Raw genomic sequence first — 25,510 nt, 5'->3', positions numbered from 1 at the left:
GGCTACAGCTGACTAATAACTAGGGTTCATATAGGTCTGGGATTTGTTCAAGTTATAACCAACCAGAGTGGAAAGACCTTGTTGAACACCCTGGACTGTCAGTAGAAACCCCAGAAGGGCCATCAATAGTACAGCTAAACTAACTCTTGAGTGAGTGTTGGCAAACTGTGATCAGTGGGCCGAATTCAACCTGCTACCAATGTTTGTAAATAAAGTTTTATTGTAACACAGTCACAAGCATTTGTTTACATAGTTGAGTTATGCGGTTGAGGTCCAGAAAGCCTAAAATATTTACTGTCTGGCCCCTTATAAAACAGTTTTGACAACTCCTGTACTACTGTAAAAACTACCTGAAACCCCTGCTAATAGTATTTGAAAAAAAGCCTGAAAAGGAGCAGACTGACTTTCAAGTAACTTAAATGCCCGCCAAAGCCAAACTCAACACTCTTTAAAGGAAGACAACAAAATCCAGATAAAGTGTTCAGCATCCAGTCAAATATTTCTAGACTTTGAAGAAATGTGATCCATAACTAGTGGGAAATTCCATTAATAGAGGCAGACCTAGAAATGACAGACAGGATGGAATTAGTGGAGAATTACTTTACAAGCCTTTACAAACTATTATAAACATGTTTATATACTTAAAAGGAATATATGACCACAGTGAGAAAAGATGGGACAATGTAAGACAGAACCAAATGGAACTTTGAGAGCTGGAAAATATATCTGAAACGAAAAATTCCCTGGATTGATGTTACAGCAGAGTAGACTCAATAGAATAATCAAGTAATTTGAAGACATAGCAGTAACACACAAAAATAATGATGGAAAATAAAGGAATACCACCTTAGTGACCTGTGGGGTGAAGTGAAGTGAAGTCGCTCAGTCGTGCCCGACTCTTTGTGACCCCATGGACACCAGGCTCCTCCATCCATGGGATTTTCTAGGCAAGAGTACTGGAGTGGGTTGCCATTTCCTTCTCTAGGGAATCTTCCTGACCCAGGGGTCGAACCCTGGTCTCCCACATTGTAGACACACGCTTTACCGTCTGACATAATCTATTATTCATATACTTGGAGTCCCAGAAGATAGAAGATAGAGGGGAGACAAAAATATTTGAAGAAATAGTCCATATTTTCTAAACGTGATGAAAAACTTAGACTCACAAATCCAAGAAGGTCAACAAAGCCCAAAGTGAAGACGAAGAAAGCTGCGTCAAGGCATATCATGATCATAATCAAATTGCTCAAGACCAAAGATAAGGAGAAATCTTAAAAGTAGAGAAAAAGTCATTGTAGACCTCTTGTCAACAACTATGCAATCCAGAAGACAACAGAAATTTTTAGAGTTCTAGAGGAAAAGGTCCACCTCGAATTCTTATTCAGTGAAGATACCTTAAAAAATTGAAGTAAGAAAGAAAATTTTTCAGACAAACCACAGCTGAGAATTTGCCACCAGGAGACCTGCACCTTAAGAAATACAAAGGAATTTCTTCACACTGATGAAAGACATTAGTAAGAAATACAAATCCATACAAAAGGAATGAAGAATGCCAGAAAGGGTAAATGCATGTATGAATATGAAAACATTTTTTCCTCATTTTAAAGTTTCTTTGTAGCAATTGATTGTTTAAAGCAAAAATAATAGCAGTGGATTGTGGGGTTTATAGCATCTATGAAAGTAAAATATAAAAATAGCATGAAGGATAGACCCAAGGAAATATCCATATAGCATAGAAAAGTGCTTGTACACTTGGTAGAATTATTTGAAGGTAGACAATGAGAAGTTAAAGAGTTTATGGTAAACCATAGAGCATAGACCAGCAAGCTTCAGCTCATAGACAAAAAAGACATTTACTGCCTTTTTCACCTCCTACATTGACAAAGTATTTGGCTGTCTGCTTTAACAGATTAAGTTTTATTGGAAGACAGTCACACTCACTCATGTTTATGGCTATTTGGTGTTAGGATGGAAAAGTTGACTAGTTGTCACAGAGACCCTGTGGCCTGCAAATCCTAAAATAGTTGCTCTCTGGCACTCCACAGAAAACTTGTGCTGACACTGGATCTAGAAGAGACACTCAAAAAATAAAGAGGTATAGTTGATAAGTCTGTATTAGAGATTAAATGGAATTCTTGAAAAGCTCATTTAATTCTTTTTTCAATAAGCAGGAAAGAAAAGTTTGGTGGATAGAGCAAGTAGAGAGCAAATAACAAGATGATAGATTTAAACCCAGCTATACCCTTATTTAAAATCCAGAGGTTATCAGATTTTATACATGTATTTGGTGTTAGGATGGAAAAACACTCAATTCTATAAGAAACCTAATTTACAAAGACAAATAATTTGAAAGTGAAAGGAGAGAAGAGGCTTCCCAGGTGACTCAGTGGTTAAAAAAAAAATCTGCTTGCCATTGTGGGAGTTTGATCCCCTGGTGAAGGAAATGGCAACCCACTCCAGTATTCTTTCTGGGGAAATTCCATGGACAGAGAAGGCTGGCAGGCTATAGTCCATGGGGTCACAAAGAGACGGACATGATTGAGTGACTAAACCCAACATAAATGGACAGAAAACTATATATCATGCAAAACTAATCAAAATTAAAAACCAATCAAAAGAAAGCTTTGTTAATAACCAACAAAGTAGACTTCAGAACAGGAAATGTTATCAAGGATGCAGACATTTCATAATGATAAAGGAGTCATTTCATAAAGAAGATGTACTGCTAAGTCGCTTCAGTCGTGTCTGACTCTGTGCGACCCCATAGACGGCAGCCCACCAGGCTCCCCCGTCCCTGGGATTCTCCAGGCCAGAACACTGGAGTGGGTTGCCATTTCCTTCTCCAATGCATGAAAGTGAAAAGTGAAAGTGAAGTCGCTCAGTCATGTCCAACTCTTAGCAGCTCCATGGACTGCAGCCTACCAGGCTCCTCCATCCATGGGATTTTCCAGGCAAGAGTACTGGAGTGGGTTGTCATTTCCTTCTCTAAAAGAAGATGTAATAATCCTAAACGTGTATGTGGTGTGTGCATATGTGTATGTAGATTGGCTGGTAGGCTTATATGCTGTGATGATATATGTGCCTAATAACAGATCTTCAAAATACATGAAGCACAAACTGATGGAAATGAAAGGGGGGAATAGAGAAATCTTCAATTGCAGTTGTACACTTTAATCCTCCTCTCTTGGAAGTGTTGATAGACCATCTAGCCAGAAAATCTTTAAGGATATAGGGACTTCTGAACAGTCCCATCAACCAACTCGAGGAAATTGATTTTTCAGAGCACTGTGCCCATCAGGAGCAGAATGCACATTCTTTTCACGTGCATGTGGAACATTCAGCAGTAAAGACATATTCTGGGTCATGAAACAAATCTCAGTGAACTTAAGATTAAAATAATATGAAAGGATGTTTTGAAAGAATTTAGCAGTGTTTTAAAGAAGCATGTAAATTTCTATATATTAGTCATGAACAATTTGAAAAAGAAATGTTAACATTATTATTTATTATATCATCAAACCCATGGACTATTGAGGGATAAATAGTACACTGACAATGACCAAACCTCCTGAGAGAAATTAAAAAAGACCTAAATACATGTTATCAACTGGAAGACCCAATGTTCCAATTCATGGACTGGAAGACTCAATATTGTTAGAATATCAGTCGTTCCCAAATTGTGATATAGATTGAATCTAATCTAAATCCCAGTAAGATTGTTGCAGAGACTGACAAATTTATTCAAAGTTTTATATGACAATTAGAGAGGCTCTAGACTAGCCAAGGAAATCTGTAAGAACAAACCTGGAACCTGATTTTAAGACGGTCTACAAAGCCACAGTTCTCAAGACAGTGTGGTACTAGAATAAGGGGTAGAAATACAGATCAGTGGAACAAAATAGAAAGTTTAGAAATACGCCCATATGGATGTGATCAACGGATTTTAGATAGAGGTGTCATGATGACTCAATGGATTAAGGAAACAATTGTCAACAAATAGTGCTGGAACAACTGTCCGTGTGAAAAAGACGACTTTCTCTATTCTTACCTCATACCATATACGAATAATGCCTTAAAATGAATCATAAACCTATATTTAAAGGCTAAAACTGTATTTATAGGAGAAAATTTTTATGACTTTGGGCTAGGTAGAAACTTCTTAGGACCTGAAAAAGCATTTGCCACAAAAGAAATAATAGAATTTTTGAACCTTATCAAAATTAAAACTTTTATTCAAAAGAGACACTGTGAAGAAAATAAAAAGATACGGCCCAGATTGGGAAATAATATTCCCACTACATATATATGACCATGGACTTGTATTCAGAATTTGTAACGAACCCTTATAACTAGAAGGTAAGAATATGACCCAGTACATAAATGGGCAAAAAATTTGAACAGATCTTCACAAAAGATGTGTAAATGGTCAACAAGCACCTGAAAAGATCTTCAGTGTTATTGATAATTGGAGAAATGCCAATTAAAACAGTGACATAGCATTACATGCCCACTAGTATTAGTAAAAAGATTGACAATACCAGATGTTAAACAAGATATGGAGCAACTGGAACTCTTACACACTGCTTATAGAAGTAGAAAATGGTAATATCACTTTGGAAAAGTTTGCCAATTTCTTACAAAGGTAACTATACAGTGTTCATATGACCAGTCCTGTTCTTGAGTACTTAACCAAAATAAGTTAAAATACATGTTCACAAAGAGACTTCATAGTAGAGAGAAACTGGTAACAACCCAAATATTCTTCAGCAGATAAATGGATAAACTCATTGTGGTATGTTCATATAGTGGAATATAATTCAACAATAAAATGTAGCAGCTTGCTGCTCCTGCTGCTAAGTCGCCTCAGTCGTGTCCGACTCTGTGTGACCCCATAGACGGCAGCCCACCAGGCTCCCCCGTCCCTGGGATTCTGCAGGCCAGAACACTGGAGTGGGTTGCCATTTCCTTCTCCAGTGCATGAAAGTGAAAAATGAAAGTGAAGTCACTCAGTTATGTCCGACTCTTCGCGACCCCATGGACTGCAGTCCACCAGGCTCCTCTGCCCATGGGATTTTCTAGGCAAGAGTACTGGAGTGGGGTGCCACTGCCTTCTCCGATGTAGCAGCTTGGATGATCTCAAAACTATGGTGAACAAAAGATAAAAGGAGAACATGCTGTATGACTCTATTCATGTAAGATTCTAGAAAAGGAAATAAAAACAAAACAACTCTACATGATAAAACTGATAAAGTCAGTGGACACCTGAGGCTGAGCTGAGGATGACTGTAAAGAGGCATGAGAGAACTGTTTGAGTGTTTGTTACTTGGGCTCATGCCTTTGTCAAAACCTGTCTCACTGTACTCATTAAATGGTTGCATTTTATTTTATATAAAGTAAGCCACAGTAAAGTTGGTTTACATAAAAAAAATCATCTAAGAAACTCAAGTTGAACTGGCCTCGATCTTTTTTTCTCATTAAATATGAGGACCTTTAGAACATCAGATTATCCTTTATTTAAAATATGTACAAAAGTATAGTCAAAGAGCAGAAGAAAAGTTTAAAAAGGAAAATTTAATTGTTATGTCTTTACTTGAATCAAATTCCTACTCACTAAAGTTTCCAACTGCCGATTCTATCTTAATCCAATGGATTTTCCATTCCAAGTCAACCATGACCTATTGCTTTTGTCAAGATTCCCAATAACAGAGACGTTAGGAAAGTAATTGATATTTTCTAAAATGTTAACTGTTATAATGTGACCACAGGAAGGTTCAACGTGTCTACCAGAGCTGATGTAATTCTCTGTATAGAAAAGTTTGATCTAAGCCAACTTGTATTCCTCTCCTCTAAATTTTCCGATAAACATGTCTTGCAGGCATTCAAGCTCATCACGTAAGCTTTGTGAACACGAGGGGCTCATTCCGTTAGTTCTAATTTGTGTCAGTTTGGGTAGCTCCTTGCCTTTTCCTTCTGTCTGGAGATATGCTTTTAATAACAACTGAGGATCAAATACTTTCTTCTTTTGTCCTCATCTCTTCAGGCACACGGTACTTAGGTTGGTTGGGTGGAAGGGGAGGACAATGAAAGGTGTAATCTCACAGAATATTAGAATGGGAAGGACAGGCTTCTGTATCATTTAATCAGTTTTCTCAGTTTCCACCGACATAAACTAAGGCCCCAAGAAGGAAAGAGACTTTCCTAAAACCTCCTAGCTCTTAGGAATGGAAGCAAGGCCTGGCCCCTGAGGCCTCTGGCCGCCTGGAAACAACAGTCAGCTTTCCCTGTCTGACTCAGGCTCCTCAGTGAGGGGGGCATTGTTCACCTGTTTTCAAGGGCGTCACTGAAGAACAGGGGAGCAAAGGGCCATGTTGTGTACATTGCAAAACACTCATACTTGAAAGCAATCTTAAGTCACCACCTGCGTAAATTATTTTCCTAACCCTTTGGGATGAAAATTCCTGTGGCTGCTGCATTTCAGAAGAGTTGGAGGTTTTCTTTCTTCCTTTGGCTTTGTTTTTGTGACACTGTGAACTTGTTTGGGAGGGCAGACTTTTAACATCAGCCTTGACTGGGGGGGATTTACAGTAATGACAAAACTGTGCTAATGAGAGAGAGAGAGACCTGTCATAAATGGGATACATTTCCCATAACCAGAAAGAGCCTGCCTTCTGTAGCTTTGAAAAGGTAAAGACCTGACATACTCCTGCTCCACTTCCCCTGCCTCCCACCCCCTTAAGTTCACTGCTAATTGTGGTACTGTTATTAAAACAAATGACCGTCTTTAAACACCCCAGAATGCTATGGCTCTGCCCCATCAGGGCTGTAATCAGACCACCCTGTATTTTATGGACTTAGTGTCTTGGCTATCCTGAGGCATGCCAGTGGGGGCAGAGTTTCTACTTTAGCTGCTAATTAAACTTTGGAAACCTTTTCTTTGTTGCTGGGCCAATCATTTCCACAATCTGATTGGCCTGAGTCGATTCTGTTTGAAAGGGGCAAATTTCTATTTATTCTGAAAAACAAGCAACAATTCCAAAGAACAAATGTTTATTTGAAAAAAAAATGTTTATTTGAAAGAGCAAAAGTAACTGTCAAGTGAGTGGATTGCCTGAAAATAGCTTTATTCAAAAAACCTTCTGAGAATAGGAAAAAATTTGTGGTGGCTGCCAGATACAATATTATTCACATTTCAAAAGAGAAAATGACGATATTAGTACCTTGTCTTAGGTTTCTGCATTTGGCTTTTGCTCAGCTCCTTGGCATCTGTGATTTACAGCATGCCCTGAACATCCCTGTGGGGATGGAGGTGGGGCTGTGTGACTCAGTGACTGTATTGGAAGTGGTATAACATACTGAATAAGATTTGGGAGTTTGGAGTTATTCACTCATTGACTTATTCATCATATATTTCTTGAGTGCCTCCTGTGGTCAGGAACTGTTTTAGGCACTGGGCTGAAACAGACTAAACGAACAGAGAGACGACAGTTCCCTGCCATTGTGGTAAAGAACCTGCTTCCCAGTGGAAGAAACTTGAGAGACTTGGGTTGGATCCCTGGGTCGGGAAGGTCCCCTGGAAAAGGAAATGGCAACCCACTCCAATATTCTTGCCTGGAGAATCCCATGGACAGAGAAGCCTGGTGGACTGCAGTCCATGGGGTCGCAGAGTTGGACACGACTGAAGTGACTTCCACTTAACATGTGGAGCCTACATTCAGTGAGGCCAACATACCTGGATTCATATGTTAGTTTTGCCATGTGTTGTGTGGCCTTGGGCAGGTTGGTTGCTCTCACCAAGTTTGCTTCCTCACATGTAATTTAGTGCCCATGATCTCCACTGCATAACATTTTTGAGGATTAACAAGATAACTGACGAAAAGTGCTTAGCACATGGTGAGCGCTCATGAATGGGAACTGCTATGATTATTGTCGTCATTACTGCTGTTTGGGCAATTCCATTGTCGTCATTGAAAGAGGGGATTCATGAGGGATCCAGGGGGCTATCTTGCTAGGATGCTCCATTGGCAGGAAAACAGGTGAGATCAGTCCCATCTCTGGTCCTTTTAGATGTAGGATCCTAGCCAGGGGTCACAGCCCAGTTCTCACCTCTGCCTTGCTTTCCCGTAAGCATCAGCCTTACAGAATTAGCTTTTGTTCAAAAATAGCTATGCTCACCATCCTGTTTTGCTTCCCTGGGTGACAGACTCTAACATTTCTTCCTCTCTTCTTCTTTCAGATTGTTTAGTGTAATTTTGGAACAATTAACCAAAGAAACAGAAGGCGGTAACCACTCCAGTGGCAAATCAGGAGGCTTTGACGTCAAAGCCCTCCGCGCCTTTCGAGTGTTACGACCACTTCGACTAGTATCAGGAGTGCCCAGTAAGCACGTTTCGTTTCCTAAAGCCAGGATTTTGTGGATGGTTTTCTTCTGGGTGGGTCTCGGGATTATGAAGCAGGGCGTGATAAGGTGAGTTGCTGTTCTCCAGCCAGGGTCTCTGCAGGCGACACCGTGGAGGCCTTCACTGTGTACAAAGTGCTCTTGCTATGTTGTCACTTTGGGTCCCTGCGACAGCCCCAGTGGGAGTAGAGTAGGGACGGTAGTGATCATTGTCTTCCTAATTTTATAGAAGAGAGACCTTTCTCTTGGGCAGAGGCCAAGTGAATGGTGGTAGGAGACCGTGAGTTCAGGCCTCCTGGCTGCAGTCTGGTCTTCAGCCTCTGACACCATCACCACCATCACTTCCTCCCACTTTCAGGCCTGCCCCTCTGAGCATGGTGGGTTATATAGACAGGAGTGTCAGAGGGCTCAGCTGACTGCCTTTTCTCAAAGTGAGCCGCAAGGGCCTGGAATCCTAAAGCGTCTACTTAACTGTCCCGCAGAGGGGCTGTGCCCATCCCATTGTGGGAGGAAGTGGATGCTTCTGGGTCCTCCCTGTGTGTAGGGCACAGTAGCACCTGCCGGAAGGTGGTTGTAAGGTCTGATTGCAGTAATGCAGAGAGAGCCTTCAGCACAAGGTCTGGAGTTGGACGGGGTGCTCAGTGTGGGAGATGCTGTGTCACCCGCTCGTCTATGGTACCTGTCCGTGCCAGGCCCTCGTTTGCTTCTTTGCTCCAGATCTCCAGGCCAGATCCAGTGCCACCTGAAAATGGAAAAGATGCCCCATCCATGCCCCAGCCAGGAATTTGCATAAGGAGCAAGGCGTGTGCTTCCCTGGGCTCTGCCCGTGAGAGGACATCTCTCTTGGGGACTTCTGAGGGCAGATACTAGTGCCTCTCCAAGGACTGTGGCTGTGAGGTGACTGCCTGCTTCCAGCTGCAGGATGGCTATGGGATTGCAGGGTGTGCCTTTTTTTCACAGCTCATAAAACCTTCAAAAGAGCACAGATCATGTTTTTGCTTCTTCAGAAGTTCTTCATAAAATTGTATTAAACCCACTGGCACTCAGAATGCACCAAAAATTCTCTGGAAAAAAAAAAAAAAAACCTTCCAAATTTAACATTTTAAAATGTAGGAAGTGGTGTTTTGTGTGTACTTGTTTTTCCAGATGGTTCATTTATTTTTCATTGAAAAAGATCAGCACAAGTCAAAGCCACAGTACCGTCTGGAAGCAATTGAGAAAAATAGACATACCTTGAAAATGACTGGCCCTGTTGCGTGTGCCATGATTAAATGAGAAGTTCAGTGAGCAAACATGAGGTTTCAGATTCAGTTGTTACAGCTTAATCTAATTTCAAGTAACCACGGCAACTTTTTCCCCCAAAGAGCAAATGACAGGCCAGCCTGCCTGCGGTATTTCTGTTGTGAGCAGACGCGCGGGTGCTGTGGCTCTGTGGATCTGAGTCATACGTGAGGACTTCTCAGCCTGTGTTCGTTAACTGCCCTGTGGGGAGCATCCAAGTCTCTCACCAGACCCCGCTGGGCTTTGGGGAGATGGATTGGGGGCTCTGGGTCATGCTCTTTCCTGTGCTGGTTGGCAGCTGTGGACTAGTGATTTCTTAAGTACCTGCAATTGTTAAAAATGCCTGGGAAGGTGTGACTGTTCACAAGTACCTCGGAGATGTCTAATCCCTTCTGAAGACAACTCAGATTGTCCTGCAAGACTGATTTTGTGTGTGTATGTGGACATAAGTTCCTTCCATGGAAGGTAAATATGTGTTTCAAATAGAGTCCTTCAGATGTGTGTGGAGCTCTTCACCACCCACTCTCAGGTAATAAGTACATATGAGAATCCTCGAGCATTATATAGGAAACAATCATCAAGATCATCTGGTCCAAGAGCACTGTCTTCTAGGTGAGGAAGCTTGCAGAAACCTTGGGCAGGTTCTCACAGCTAGTGGGTGGCCAGATGGGACCAGACCCTTGGCCTCCTAGTTCCTGGCTCAGTGTTCTTTCTGCTCCATTTCACAGCTTCCTTGGTTAGAGCTCTGTGAAATCTGCTGGACACATTGGTCGTGTACAAAAGAGCCTAATACCATGAAAGTGTACACATGCACTTGAAGATATAATGTCATTATTTCATAAATGTGGCCCATCTGAAATATTACAGTTACAATAAACATATTTATGAAACATAGGGCTCACTGCCATTCAGTTGAGAAGAGCTAATGCTGGATGATGATTTTGGATGGCCCTTGCATGCCTTAAAATAACAACCAAATGAAAAAACAAACAAACCCCGTCTTGTCCAAGTAGATTAGAGCATATGTTTCTTTTTCTCTTCATCTATTCCTTATGGAAGATGAAAACATTACAAGTCATCCTATTGATCATTGTTTTCTTCAGAAGACATCATTTGAACATTTAAATATCCGAAGGCAGCATGTAGGATTTTGTCTTAATGAAAGTCTGGAAAGAAGTTCTTTGTGAGTCTGAAAAACCTCTTATCATTCTTCCCTCCCCATCCCGTCCCCCACCTCTTCCCGTGTACTTCATATCAAGGTGAACTTTTACTGTTACTGCTGATAAGTATTTTTCTCTTTGCTCGGTGTGTTCTGATTTCTAATGTATTTCATTCTAGCATCTCAGCCTCTTCGTTCTTTCCTTGGATATGTATTGGGAAGCTACTGTGAGAAGAAACTAGAAAAGGGCACTTTGGAGGAGAGAGAGAGCAGGGAGAGGAAGGGAAAGAAAAAGAAAAGGGGGAGAAAGATGGATTGGGGGCTCTGGGTCATGCTCTTTCCTGTGCTGATTGGCAGCTGTGGACTAGTGATTGCTTAAGTACCTGCAATTGTTAAAAATGCCTGGGAAGGTGTGTCTGTTGATGGTGGAGAAGCTGAGGTGGGTCTCAGTGGTGGCCACGTGTCTCACTGTGCAGGGTGCGTGCAAGGTGTCAGGGGGCCTGCATCTAGTTGGCTCTGGTTTCCTGCTGACCGCTCTCCCTCCAGCTCCTGCTTCCTTCCACCTGGTCCTGAGTATTGCCCCACTGTCCCTCTTGGCCTGGTCTTTTCTCTTCCTGTACCATGGCTCTCAGTGTTGCTGCAGGTGTGGGTAGCTCCAAGGTTTGCACATCTCTCCCTCATCTCTAAGGTCTGAGGTTCAGCCGCAGGGCACAGCCTCCTTCCTGTGAAGTGATCAGACTCACCAGGTGTTCAGTCCTCACCCTCCCCTTCCTCTAACGCTCTTTTACCTCCCCCACTCCAGGGGAGCCTCCTTTTGCTCAGGCCCCAGGGTTAGCCTCATGACCCTGCTGACCTGGGCACCTTCCTCTAACTCAGACTCACTTGCTGAGTTCTGATCTCTTCTGGATCCTCACCCTGTCCTCCCTGGAGAGCCCAGCACCCTCCAGCTACTTCTCTGCCTGTTTTGCCTTTTGCATCCCCACTTGTCTTGATAAGGGGCTTCCCTAGTGGCTCAAATGGTAAAGAATCTGCCTGCAATGCAGGAGACCCAGGTTCCATCACTGGGTTGGGAAAATTCCCCTGGAGAAGGAAATGGCAACCCACTGTAGCACTCTTGCCTGGAGAATTTCATGGACAGAGGAGCCTGGCAGGCTATAGTCCACGGGATAGCAAAGAGTTGGACACGACTGAGCAACTTTCACTTTTTATCTTTCTAAAAAGGCTGCCTTTTGAGTTTTCTTGGCTCTTTCCCATGTATACATGTTATGAAACATTTGTTTGATTTTCTCTTATTTAGAATAAATGAAGAAGCTGTCTTTTGACAGCCTCTAAAGTCTGGCCTCTAAAGCCTCTAAAGTCCCCTAAAGTAGACTAAAGTCTGGCCCTGTAATCCGAATCCAGAACCCAGAGCTACTTAGTAGATTGCAGCTGCAATCTGCTTGCCTTTTCTGCTACCCTTTTGCACCGCATGACCGCCAACCAAGACTCGCCATCCCTGGCTCACATGACACTCACTTTCTTCTGTGCTTTGGATACTTTCTTCCCCTGCTTGGAGCAGCCTCTCTCCCATGCCCACGACCCATCTGCCTATGGAAATCCATCCTGCTTGGCCTTCAGGCCCTTCAGAGAGGGAGGCTCCTGCCCAGCCCTCTTTCTCCACACCGCACTCAGAAGTGATGTCTTTCATCCTTCCTTTGATTTTCACTGTGTGATGTTACTCATCTAGCATCTGTGGGCTACCTTAGAGTAATTCATGTGTAATGCTTACGTCTCCCACTGGAACCTCACCTCTGGGAGGAACCACATTGTGTAATACATCTTCATAGTCCCCAAAACACTCCGCCTTATGTTTGCCATGTGGCGGATGTTCAAGGAATTTTGTTGAGTGCATGAACAAATGCAGAAATGAGTGACTTTTGTATCCAGCCGTTCCCTCTCTAGGCCTCAGTTTTCCCGTCTTTCTAGTTAAGGGAGTTAGAGTAGATGATCTTTGAGAGGATCTTTTTAACTTATCTCACACCCAGGTTTCATGTTAATTCAAAGCTCTGAAATACCTCCTTGAGTTTTATTACCATGTGCCCCATACAGAACAGGCATCATTAGGAAGTACATAAACGTATCCCTGAAATATTTTGCTGGCTCACAAACTTGTTTTTGTCTTTCCTAGGTTTACAAGTTGTCCTGAACTCCATTATAAAAGCCATGGTTCCCCTCCTTCACATAGCCCTTTTGGTATTATTTGTAATCATAATCTATGCTATTATAGGATTGGAGCTTTTTATTGGAAAAATGCACAAAACATGTTTTTTTGCTGACTCAGGTGAGTAATGAAAATGGTTGCAAACCAGACTATTTAAAAATTTGGCTTTCCCCAAAACAACTTTTCTGGTTTGGGGAAAATCTAAAACAGAGGGAGGGTGAAAAAAATGGAAAGCCAAATCCATTGGTAAATCTAAGCCGGTTCTTAGTGTGAATTATATTTAGAATTAATGAGAATTTAGTCTCTTTTTCTATCTTAATTTCCTATGTAATGTGTTCTGGCAACAAGATTGGGGGGCCCCCCTGAAACTGGAGTATGAGGTGAATCAATAATATTTCTCTGGGACTCCCCTGGTAGTCCAGTGGCTAGGAGTCCATACTCCCAATGCAGGGGTCCCAGATTCGACTCTTGGTCAGGAACTAGATCTCATGTGCTGCATTAAGACCTGACACAGCCAAATGAGTAAAATGTAATATTTTTTTAAAAAATACTGTCAGTCTGTATAGGCTGAGGAAAGGTGCTGTGGGAGTGAGGACAGAGGAGGGAGGCATGGGCTCCCGAGGGTCATTCCTGCCCTGGGTAGTGAAGCCTGCCACTTCCGTTTGCAGATATGGTGGCTGAAGAGGACCCAGCGCCGTGTGCGTTCTCAGGGAACGGACGCCAGTGCACTGCCAATGGCACGGAGTGTAGGAGTGGCTGGGCTGGCCCCAATGGCGGCATCACCAACTTTGACAACTTTGCCTTTGCCATGCTCACCGTGTTTCAGTGCATCACCATGGAGGGCTGGACAGACGTGCTCTACTGGGTAAGCAGCTTGCGGAGGGAATTGACGGAGCGTGCTTTCCTCGGATAAAAGTGTTTCATTAGCTAGAGCCATTGGGGAGCTGGCTGGAAAAGACCCCCTGGAAGTGAGTTCTTTGGGAAGGGAAGCAGACCGCCTTTTCACTCAGCAAGACCCATTAACGTCTCCCCGTCAGGGCCTTGCTTTCAGCTGCAGAAAGCTGCTACAGGACGTGGACTTCCTCGCATCCCCAGTGTCTCCTGGGGACTTACTACTGAGCATGCCCAGTAGTTCCCTTTGTTGGAGGAACTCCAGCATGCCAGGGCTGTCCTGATTAAACTTGAAGAGCCCAGGGTCATTCCCCAGAGTAAGAGGCCCCCGGACTTACATAGACTAAAACTAATCTTTTATACCTAGAGGCAGGTTTCTCTACCAGGTCCTAAATGGAAGGTAGAAAACATCAATTAATTGGATTCTTTTCAGGCTTTCCATAGCTTAGTACAGCTTTAAAGCCCAAATGGGTTTTTCCCCTATTACGGTGTTTCCCTTTTGCATCTTCAGTATTACTACAAACCAGCCCAGCATAAGCCCTTAGCTCTCTCTTCCTTTTTTTTTGGCGCTAGAGAACTTTGGCAGAGAAGGTCAAGATGGCACATCAGCCTTCCAGGGCTGGTGGACCTGTTCATGAAAACAGATGGACACCCTTTGTATGGCTCGGAGCTAGCTTCTCTTGTTCCCAACAGAACCAGTAGGGTTTGCTACAGATGAAGAGCAGTCGTATTTTAACAGTCATTTCTCAGAGTTGAGTTTATTTGTTTACTTCTGTGTTTGATAGAATTTGAAAAAACTCACAGAAGTTTGGAAATTATTTTTCCATGGCACAGAGTTGTTGGGAAAAACAGCTGCCTTGTAGATTTTGAGCATAAACCCAGGTCCAAATGGGATTAACCAGGATTCCAATAATGATTTGTTAAAAGGTAATGAGTAATAACATACTTCTTAAATGGTCAGTCTCCAGTTAGACAGTCTGCACGTTGAGAAGTATTTTCTAATAGTATCTAAATTTTAGACACTTTATAAGATTTCCCATTACTCTATAACTTCAGAGAACATAATGGTTGTAAATAGGTTTTTGCTTCCCTTCACAAGTGAATTCCATGCTTGCAGGGTTGTGGAAATGTCTGTATGTGTTAGGCAAAGAAAATACATTTTTATTTTCATCCCCAAAGTGTTAGTCTAGTTTGGTAATAAGGTTTTTAAAACATCACCAGTATGTCATATCTTATTTTTTCCCCTTCCCCTCCTTTTTCTAATTGTCATAGTAGAGAGAGAGAGAGAGTGTGTGTATGTATGCAATCTGTTATTTATATCCATAACACAATGCCTTTTGTAAAATTTTTTGTGAAGAGAAAGAGGAAGATTATATAGGATGAGCCAAGCCCATGGCCATGCATGAGGACCCTCTAATTAGGTAAAGAGCTCATTTTCAATATTATGTTTTAAGTTGCCACTCCTGGTTAGATTAGTGGAGGGCGCAATCTCCAGTCTTCCTTTGAAGTTTCTGATAAATAGAAAAAGCATGATTTAAATAGCCCAAATTCTGGTCCTTCCCCCTAAAACAGTACAGAACACGTTTTGATTTAAAACAAATGAAAAAACCGGTGACTCCTCAGCTCTGTTCTCCCAGTTTTTATGGTGTATTGACACTGCTGATCTGACATCTCCTAATGGACAGTTGCAGACTTTATGTTTCCGCACATTGATTCTCTCATTACGATCTTCCCATGGCCAAGTTAGCGGAAACTCTGGGAGTGTGTGATTAAAGGAGAGAAGACTCCACACGCCTAGAAACAAAAGTTTCTACTTGCTTTCCTGAGAACCTCTAAGTATCACCTAGGATGATATAATTATTACCTCTGTTTTTCATATGACAGTCACAGGGCTAATAATTTGACAACATAATAATTATATTCTCTATGAATTACATGGCATCTTTATTCCGATGGAGGAACTCCAATAACTTATCAACCTTATGCCAGTCTATATCCCTTTATAGCAGGTCTGGGAAACAGTGGAATATAGACGCCCTAGACATCCTCAAGGTCCTGCTGCAAGTGGTCGTGGTATTTGATTTACAAGGGTCTACAGACCTTTTTTTTTTTCATAAGGGACCAGACAGTAAATATATGTGGCCAGGCAGACCATAATGTCTGTGTCACAACTGCTCAGCTCTGCCCGTGTCACTTGGAAGCAGCTGCAGACAACATGTACACCTGTGGCTTCATTCCAGTATTTATTTATGGATACTGACATGTGAATTTCGTATAGCATTCCTGTGTCATGAGATAGTCCAGATTTTTTTTTCCCACCATTTAAAAATGTAAAAGCCATTTTTAGCTCAAGGGCCGTCCAAAAGCAGGTGGTAGGCTGGTTTGGCCCACAGGTCATAATGTCATGACCCCTGGTCTAGACTAGAACCCCCCTCTCTTTCCTTGGCATTTCTCCATTCTCATGTGAGCCCTTCTGGAACACTAGGGGGCAGCTCAGGGATGTCTCCCAGAGTGCTCACTGAGATCTTATTCTCAAACATATCAAGTTGCTTCTAATTACTTCCTGATTACATTTATTAACTCTGCATAGACATAGGCAGGAACCAGGCCCCAGCCTTCTTCCTATTTTATGGGCCTCAGTCGGTGGGATCCACAGCTGTGCACAGAACAGCACCTCCCTGCCCAGCACAGCGCCCGGCCCAAAGCTGGTGCTCAGCAGACACCAGCTACCATTACTCTTCAAGTTCACAGTCCCATTGTCTCAGGGTAGATGGGCCTTTTTAAAATTCCTGATTTTTACCATAGCCAGAGTGTAAAGGGAACATCTTGAGAGAGAACTAAGATTCGACTTTAATCTTAATCTCGACTTGCAAGCCAAGTTTTCAGTCCTTTAGGTGTTTGTATATGGTGGACAAAGTCTTTGCCAGGGATGAGTTTGAGTCTGGTTGAGTTTATGTTCAGTCAGTGTTCCCAAGTTCATGGATGCCTCAGTCCCCAGAGGCAGGGTCTTGGGAAGGTGGGCCCAGTATGCAGAAAGACACGTGTAGAACAGGACCTTTGGGTATGTGGGGAATGGGATTATTAACTTCTGATAGAAAGCCATTTTTTTAGTGCTCTTTTTTTGAAGTGAATTCCATAAGCATAATTAAGCTGCTATCTGATCCACGCGTTTGTTGTCCAGAGTCAGAAAGGTGTAGTGCAAGGAAAGAGCCTTAGGCTGGAGAAGGCTAGGCGCCTGACCTTGGGTAGGTCACCCAAATACTCTGGGCTTTAACTGTGTGTCGTCCACAAGATGCGGAGTAACACTACACGATCCTATTATTTTTTTCTTCAACTCCAAGGAAATGGTTTTAAATGTAGGAAATTAATTCAAATATGAGAATTGATTTCAGGAAAGAATTATCCATATCAGTTATTTGTGGCCTTTTGCCTTAGTGCCAGCCTCTTCTCTTGGTGAGCAGCACACCTATGGCAGTGCTGGCTATCAGACTCAAACAGGAAGCTCCCTTGGCCAAGTTGATAGTCTTCTTCATTCAGGGTACCTGGGAACTCCCTCTTTAGTTAGCTAGCAGCTTGCCTTTCTGCTCCTTTCTCCGAGTCTAGGCTCAGGGGAGCCACAACCAATATATCAAGTTTTTAGTAGTTTTTGCAACAGAAAAAACAAAAAGCCTTAGATTACAGAGATATGGATGTGCATCTCAGTCTTTGAAGTGAGGAGAAACTGAAACTAGGTTATTATTTCCTGAGTACAGGGACACGACATGATGACTTTGATATAAATATTTTAAAAATCTAAATTGAAACAATTGAGCTCACGCCACTTTCTCCCTTGCTGACAAAGGACACGCAGACAGAATCCCAAGCAGAGTCTCTATTTTTGTGTGGGTATTTCGGGGACCGGCTTGCCAGTTCTGATGTGTCCCGTGTGACTGATAAAGTCTAAGAAATACTAGCCTCTGAAAAGAGACCAGGGTTGAGAAGGTTTCTTCAGAAGAAAGACTGGCCCTTAGAGCTTAATTTTTATTTCTCTTTCTCACGCTCTGGAGATTTAGGGTCTCCTGTGGCCTTTGGTTTTCCCTTGTCCCCCATGGGTTATCCCAGGTGATATTTCTGATTTGAGCAAAAACACTTATTTCTAAGAAATCAGAAGTTTATTTGGAAAAAAAAAAAAATGTTCCCTCCCAAGTTGGAGCAGACAGCTGTTCCCGGAACCATCCTCTGGAACACAGGGCTGAGGCCCAAAAGAGGATGGGCAGGGCAGATGCTGGGCTGACGGCTAACACACTTTGCTGAGGTGTGAGAGGGCAGGGTTGCCTAGTGGGGACCCTGGACATGCACCCACTTCCTCTCCGTGAGCGAGCACACTCTCCCCGGTTGTGGGCGCCCCTCTTGCCCCAGCAAAGGGGAAGCAGGCCCAGAGAAGGGTCTGTGGAAGGCCCTGATTCCAGGCTGGGCTCTGGTTACTACGCCAGGCAGCCTGTTTCTTCTCCTGCACATCTAGGTTATTAAATAAGTTTAGTGGTGTAGTTGCTTTGGAAGAATTACCCTCGGCCTTCCTGCTGAAATTAGTTTATCCAACTTAATGAGATCAACAATTGCAACCACGGCCCTGCCTCATTCATTACTCTAATTGCCGATATAAGATGTGCAGACTGATAGCAGTTCAAGTAAGCACATCAATTTTCATGTGGCCAAACAGGTGTTTCATAAGGGCTTTAATGCCCTCTCCGTAGACTTCAGCAACAGATGTTAGGTAATTTGTTTTTTTTTAATGTTCTCTTTTTCTGTTTGGTTTCTGCTTGAGGCAAACAGTGAAATGCATGAGTTTCATTCTGTAAAGCTAAAAACCTAGTGCCAGATAATGTAAAGAAAACACATGCTCAACGGCCTGAGAGCTTGACCTCAGAAGCCAGAACCATGAATCAGCCCAGGCCATATACTGTTCTGTTAGCGGGGATTCCAGCAGAGTCAGGCCTGGGGTCATTCATTCAGTCTTCTCACTGGTGCTTCACACCTTTCTTGGAGAAGACTTTGCCCAATTTAACACTGACCTGTGCTGTTAGAAAGTTGCATCCAGCCGTGAACCCTGAAGCATCTGTTTGCTCCAGCACAAAAGTTGCTCATGAGCTGGTCTCCCCGGGAAGGTGTGTTCAGGGGGCCACGTCTGACTGTGCTGCTTCACTTGGCACAGAAGTAGGGACACCAGGTTCCTTTGAAAGAACTCACAGCTGGAGCCACCTGTCTCAGGGCAGATTATATAGGTTCAAGCTAGATTTGAGAGGTGAGGGCTTTTTAAATTTCTCCTTACTGGCAAGCAGTTGGGTCCTTCTGTGGGTGCAGTTGAGAAAAAAAAGTCTCATTCCCCAAAGCACCCCTGAATATGTCGGCTATTTGACTTCTGAATACTTTCCTTCTTTGCATTAATTTAGCTGTGCTTGCACTGACTGATAGCAGATAATCCAGATTTAAAGTGGGTTAGGTTTCCTGGGATAGATTGGCTTCCAGTATACCCGAAATCCAATAACTGGAAAGTTATTATTTTAGGTTTTTTTTTTATTAAAGAATTTATAGAGTCAAATGCTACAAATTTGTCTCTATAGCTAAGACTTTTCCACCATCACAAATTTTGAAAGCAAGAATACTACCAACAATTTGGGCAGAGTAGAAAATAGTTTCTAGCTAAGCACTAGTTTTGTCTTCTACCAAGATCTCTGAAAATCCCTTACCAAGGCAATTTCTTGTAAGAGAGAGCCAAATTCCAGCTGGTTGCCCTAGCCGTAGCCAGAGTTTGCTATTACTTGCCCTGAAAGTTTTGATGACTCATGTGTGTGTGTGTGTGTGTGTGTGTGTGTGTGTGTGTGTGTTGGGAATATATAATGAATGTGCATTGGCTACTGTTGTCTGATTTGAAGCTAAGTAAATGTTTAATTAAATGTATGGAATGCTCTCTAATGTAACCCTCTCTCCTTATTAGATTCTCTTATTAACCCACTCCTATGAGACCATCTTATTTCTTGCAGATGAATGATGCTATGGGATTTGAATTGCCCTGGGTGTATTTTGTCAGTCTCGTCATCTTTGGGTCATTTTTCGTACTAAATCTTGTACTTGGTGTATTGAGCGGGTAAGCTACACCTCTTTCATCTTGAAAGCAGAGTCCTGAGGACAGTTGCCAAGACCACACAGGCTTGCTAGATGGGGGCCGCCGGGTGGGTGCCAAGTGTTTTATGTGTCCTCCAAGATGCTTTCTTTTCTGCTGAGGCTTCCCAAACCAAGACATTTCCTGGAACCTCACCAGCCTTTGTGAAAGAAAGCTATAGGATAATTATTGACCAGAGATTAATCAGCGTTGTCACTTGGGGTTTAAATCATTGGCATTGCTTGCCCATTTGTCCCAAAAGGAGATACATCTATAATTGCTTTATTGGTCTGGATCCAAATATAATGCAGATTAATTGGTACCAAACAGTAGCTAAATGACTTTCGGTAGGCCACATTTGGGGATTTCCACAGCAGAACCTGCCCTTATTGAAAGAACAAAACTGGAAGGCCCTTGGCGGGATCCCATCCTTGGAGCACCAGTCCTCAGTCAAAGCCCTCGTGGTCCAGCAGCAGTTCCTGGGGCTCTGCTCTTTGGCAAATGGATAACTGATAACTAATCTCCTTACATTTTACAGGTAAATGATGCGATAGGATGGGAATGGCCATGGGTGTATTTTGTTAGTCTCATCATCCTTGGCTCATTTTTCGTCCTTAACCTGGTTCTCGGTGTCCTTAGTGGGTAAGCAGTTGGATCTGTGTCCCACATTCTGCTGCTGCCATGTGTCAGGCAGCTCCCCACGGCTTTCTCTGCATGCGTGTGGACTCTGATGTCCCCCCTGTGTGTTGCTTTGGGACTGAACTGTAATTCTCAATGCTCGTATCTGTCTGTGAGATTCTGTGTTTCTGATGCTTGCCAAACTATTAATTGAATGAAACCATTTCCCTGAAGCTAGTCACATTTATATGCTAGTGTGTAGGAGTGGATTAAAAGTGACTAAAAGGATGCCCAGCCTTGGTCTCCCCCAGCAAAGGGCCTTTGTCTTTTGTGGTTTTCTTCCCATTAGTATTAGTACATAGCCTGGCCCTTTAAAGTTACTTGCAGTGTATTATGATTATTTCCAGTGGTGTTTCAGATTTCATGGTAAAGGAGAAATAAGCCTAGATTAGCACAGAAATACTGGACAGTTTAAAATCACACATCCTTCCCATGGGGATCATTTATTAGCTTGGTTTTCTGCTGCTGTCACTGTGAGAATATTTCCTTGAATTCGTTTTTAATCTTAGCTCACAGAATCGGTCTTTAATGCAGAGAAATAATCAGCTTTTGCACCTAAATTTCCTCCGGCCTTATCATTGTCCGTGTCCCTCAGTCATCATTTTTGAAATTTCACTTTGTTGGCCTCCTTGGCTCTGTGGATTGATGGGGGTTCAGTGGAGACTGGGACCAGAGTGGGGCTCTGTCTTTTCTGTGGTTGCCATCCTAGAGCCCTCTTGGGCAGCCTAGCATCTTCCCCACCACACAGACACCCCACACAAGGGGGTACCCCAGAGAAGGGAGTGGGCACCTGCGGTAGGGTAGAGGGCCCTCTGAGCCCCTGTGGTGGGGCCTCCCCAGGCTCTCAGTGCCAGCTTATCGCCATTGCCAGGGCCTGGGAGGGTGACCGGGGCTCATAGGTGCCCGTTTCCCCTGAGGAGCCCCTGTCACTCCCAAGCTCAGACATCCTCTGGAGATACTGCTGATAGACTTGATTCCCAGTGAGTTTATCTACTCCTCACTCACTCTATCTCTGTCTTGCTAAGAGCTGATATCTCAGGGGAAGTGATGTCTTCATGTAATGCTGAGTCAGTGGAGAGACCTTTATCTCACTTTTCTAAACACTGCCTTTTCCAGAGCAGAAAGCGAACTGGTTACCCATCTCTGCTTCCTCTCCTCATCTTCCCTCTCAGCTACCCTGCCTGTTTTCAGGGACAGGCGTTTAGAATTCTCCTTGACCGAGTGTGGTCGCTTTCACACCATGGATGCGCACTGTCCTGTGAAGCCCCATCTAGAAATGAGCCAGGAGCCCATGCCTTACAGTGAGGGGAAAAGGGGCTCTGGGCCTGAGTCCTGGGTGTGACAGCTGACCCTCTGCCCCGACCCGGCCGAAGATTCTTTCTATGGATAAATGGCTCTTCAAGCCTAAAGTTCTTTCACATCATTCTTTAAAAGTGCCTTCTTCCTAATGACCCTCTGTGGCCTTAGGTCAGTGTCAGGATGGTGAGGGTGGAATTTATCCCTGGAGAAACAGCATCATGTTGATTTTATTACAGGAACAGCCCATACAAGGTTAACAGCAATTCTGTTGTGAATTCCTTGGCGCCCTGTGTCTCCTAAACCCAACTAAACTGAGGCCATGGAAACGACTAATTTTAACAGTGCCAGTGACATGCCTTATCTCTGAGCTTCCCAGAGCAGGAACATCACCCCGGCAGGATGGGGCAGACTTAAGAAGGGAAAAGGGGGAAAAGCCGGGAGGGACCCCTTATTATAATGCTGGATGCTAAATATGCACCCTGTGGGGGTACCCACAGCTGGAGGATAAAGACACACACACCATGATGGAACAGCCAGTTTGCTGAAATATATTTTGGGGAAAGTAATAAGTAACTTTAAAATATTTTTAAACCAGAACAAAACTAGATCTCTTATGAAGGAGAATGCAAATGACATTTGAATTCTTAAAATAAAACCCAAGAATTCCCAGCAATATTCAGTCAGTTCCACGACGTGCCCCAGCTCCCCCGGGGCTGCAGCTGACCCTGCCTGGACGTGCGAGGCCACTTGGGTAGGAGATGTCCAGCAGTGCTCTGGCTGAAGGAGGAACCACGTCCGCAGAGTAGTCTTCCAGTGTGTTCGCAAATTTGGTCGCTTTTCCTGAGTTCTTGCTGCATGTCTGGCTCTGGGCCCAGGGGCCAGGGTGCCAAGATGTCTAAGACACAGATGGGGGCCTTGTGCGCAGACGGTCATTGTCTGGGGTGGAATTGTCACTGGGCAGTGCAGGATGGCCAAGCTAAAGTAGGGGCAGGGACAGAGAAACTGCGAAAGCAGTATGTCTATGAGCTGGATGTTGAAAGATGATAAGGTGTCTGTGGGGGTGGCGGTGGGGTGGGCTAGGGGTGGAGAAACCAGAGAACAGGCTGCTCCCACCTTTCCTAACAGTTAGTTACTTGGGCTTCTCTGCCTGGGTACTCCTCCTTGACTTTCCCCTAAAGCAACAAAAAATCAAAATCAGTCATTTGTATTTATTTTTTTGTTTCAGAGAAATGAAATAAAAAAAATTTTTTAGTTTCAATCTTAGGGTTCTTCCCAACTTTTTTAGGGAACATTGGAGGAAATACAAAATCAGAAGGGCATAAATATTCAAAAGGAGATGGCTTATGTTGCATAGCCCCTTAGGGACCATTGGACCACCACAAATGTAATTCCAAAAGCCCTGAATTAAAAGGCTCTCCTGTTTTAGACCATACTGCTGCTTTCTAATGAAGGGTCGTTGTAAGATGCTGTGTGTCTTTAAGTCAACCATTTGGAAATATTTGTTGCTCTTCCTTGGCTCCTCCTTTTTTTCCATGTGGCCATGCCATCCTATTGTATCCTTAAACTGATTTTAATCTGTGCACTTGATTTGGTATTGGTACATTTTTGAAGCATTTTTAAGACTGATGCTTTGAAATATCTCTGGTTTTACAGCACACTGTTTTTCTCAAGGTGAGTATGAGGTTCATGAACTGTATGCTCTGCATAGCCAAGCATGATCCTGGATGAAGACATTCCTGCCCCACCCTGCCCCAACCCAGGTACTTGTGCTGTGTGGGAGGAGCTGAGAAAGTCAGTAACTAGAGTTCTGATTTCATACTAAGTTGTTATCAAGGAGATGGTCCCATTATGACCAAGTGTTAAAAAGAATGTCTCAATTAAGTCTACAGTTCAGCTGGCTCTTCTCATGGTGGCTTTGATGATTTTTCACTTTTAAAATTGCTCACTTAACTCTTGTCCCCTTTGGGGTTTTTTCCTGTAGGTAGGTAAGATAAGAGAACACGGTGGTGTTTCAGCACTTTTTGTCTTTAGAGTCACTGCCAGATTCCCGGGGGGATGGTGGTCATGGGCAGTGGGCTCACATCTTCACCTGCAAGGACTACCTGATGCCAGGCGCACCTGCGGCAAGGTAGAGGGCCCTCTGAGCCCCTGTGGTGTGGGCCAGACCCCCAAAAAGGGGCTGGTGGATGAGAAGTGAATTAGAAGACCTGAGTTCTGGTCACGTGCTAAATAACTCTGGGACTTCACTTAGGAGTCCCGAGCCTACATCTCTTGGCCCCTCAAAGGGGGATGCTGCTGCTGTGCCATCCCCACCCCCACACACAGAATAGGTGGCTTTAGGTCGGCTCATGAATGTAAAAGTGCTTTGAAAAAGAGATACTGCAAAGAATTTTACTCATTGAATGTATCTTTCTCTTACCTCTGTGGACCTCCTCCCGTTGCCTTCCTTGGGTGAAGTGGGAACAGCTAAGAGGCTATTTGGAAAATATCTGAAGTGTACCATTTTCTGAATTTCCCAGGAAGAGACCAGCAGAAATGGGCTTTGTATGCACATTAATACTGTACTCAGTGCCCCCACAATCAGGCCATGGAGGTTCTTTGTCATCTATAAAGTGTGGTGCAGCTCTCAGTCGTGATTGAAGTTCTGACAGTGATTTATTTTTGCACAAGTAGGGAGGCATGACATTGCTGTAACATATGGTTAAACACTGGCTTTAGAGTCAGATAATCAAGACATAACTCTCTGCTCTACCTTCTACCAACTATGAGATTTGGTGAAATGGTTTGCCTATTTGAGCTTTACTTTGCTTGTCTGTAAAATGATATTAATAATATTAACTGTGGGGAGTTGCAAGAGGATTCAGTGAGCTGAAGAGTGTAGAGAGCTTCGTTACTTTGATGGTGATGCCTTCAGTAAGAGTATATAAAATGAGATTTGATGCAAGAAAAATCTAATCAACTCAATTCTTTTTATTTTTTTTCCCTTGTGACCAGGCCTATAGGTAGGGTTTAATTTGCATGATTCTTCTACTCAGGATGTTAATAAACTAAGTATTCTCTACTTAGTTGAGAGTAGAGAATTTGCTTTTAGAGGATCTAATGTCCAAAAATGCTCTTAGAGGAACAGGGAGGTGAAATGAAAATACTTAGAAGTTGGTAAATTATGAAGTCCTTGCTAAACAAAGGTTTCATTTGCCTTTGTTTCTGTTTCTGCCAAAGATAGACTAAGGGCCCACGGTGCCTAGACTGGTTTTGATGTCTATTAGATGGATTTCTCCTGAGAAGTTTAGATAATCTCTGATATTTATATAGTAGCAGTCAGATCCCTGGCACTTAGCAATGGCCAGGAAGAGATTAGATAAAAGACCCTTAAGAGATTAGTGTAATATAACCCAGACTTTGATGCATCTGTTCTCTGTCGGCCTTTGAAGTCAGGCCCCATATGCCATTTTTCATAGTAAATCCAAA

The 25,510-nt window shown here is 43.2% G+C and overlaps 1 protein-coding gene across 5 annotated transcripts in view; it reads left to right on the top strand.

The window, feature by feature from the left end:
• The window catches only part of CACNA1D (calcium voltage-gated channel subunit alpha1 D), a 346,003-nt gene that overhangs the window by 181,294 nt on the left and 139,199 nt on the right, over positions 1 to 25,510 (top strand). For 4 of the 5 annotated variants that reach the window (XM_070359809.1, XM_070359808.1, XM_070359810.1 and 1 more), the window contains exons 5-8: positions 8,234 to 8,376; positions 13,003 to 13,155; positions 13,704 to 13,900; positions 20,604 to 20,707. In XM_070359809.1, the coding sequence (XP_070215910.1) occupies positions 8,234 to 8,376; positions 13,003 to 13,155; positions 13,704 to 13,900; positions 20,604 to 20,707 (597 nt within the window). Of the gene's footprint in view, positions 1 to 8,233; positions 8,377 to 13,002; positions 13,156 to 13,703; positions 13,901 to 19,946; positions 20,051 to 20,603; positions 20,708 to 25,510 lie in introns of all 5 variants that reach the window. The other variant, XM_005896471.3, reaches the window with a different exon arrangement.

This window comes from Bos mutus, chromosome 22 (assembly GCF_027580195.1).
Source record: "Bos mutus isolate GX-2022 chromosome 22, NWIPB_WYAK_1.1, whole genome shotgun sequence".
Lineage (NCBI taxonomy): Eukaryota > Metazoa > Chordata > Mammalia > Artiodactyla > Bovidae > Bos > Bos mutus.
This window is presented reverse-complemented; position numbering and strand designations above follow the sequence as displayed.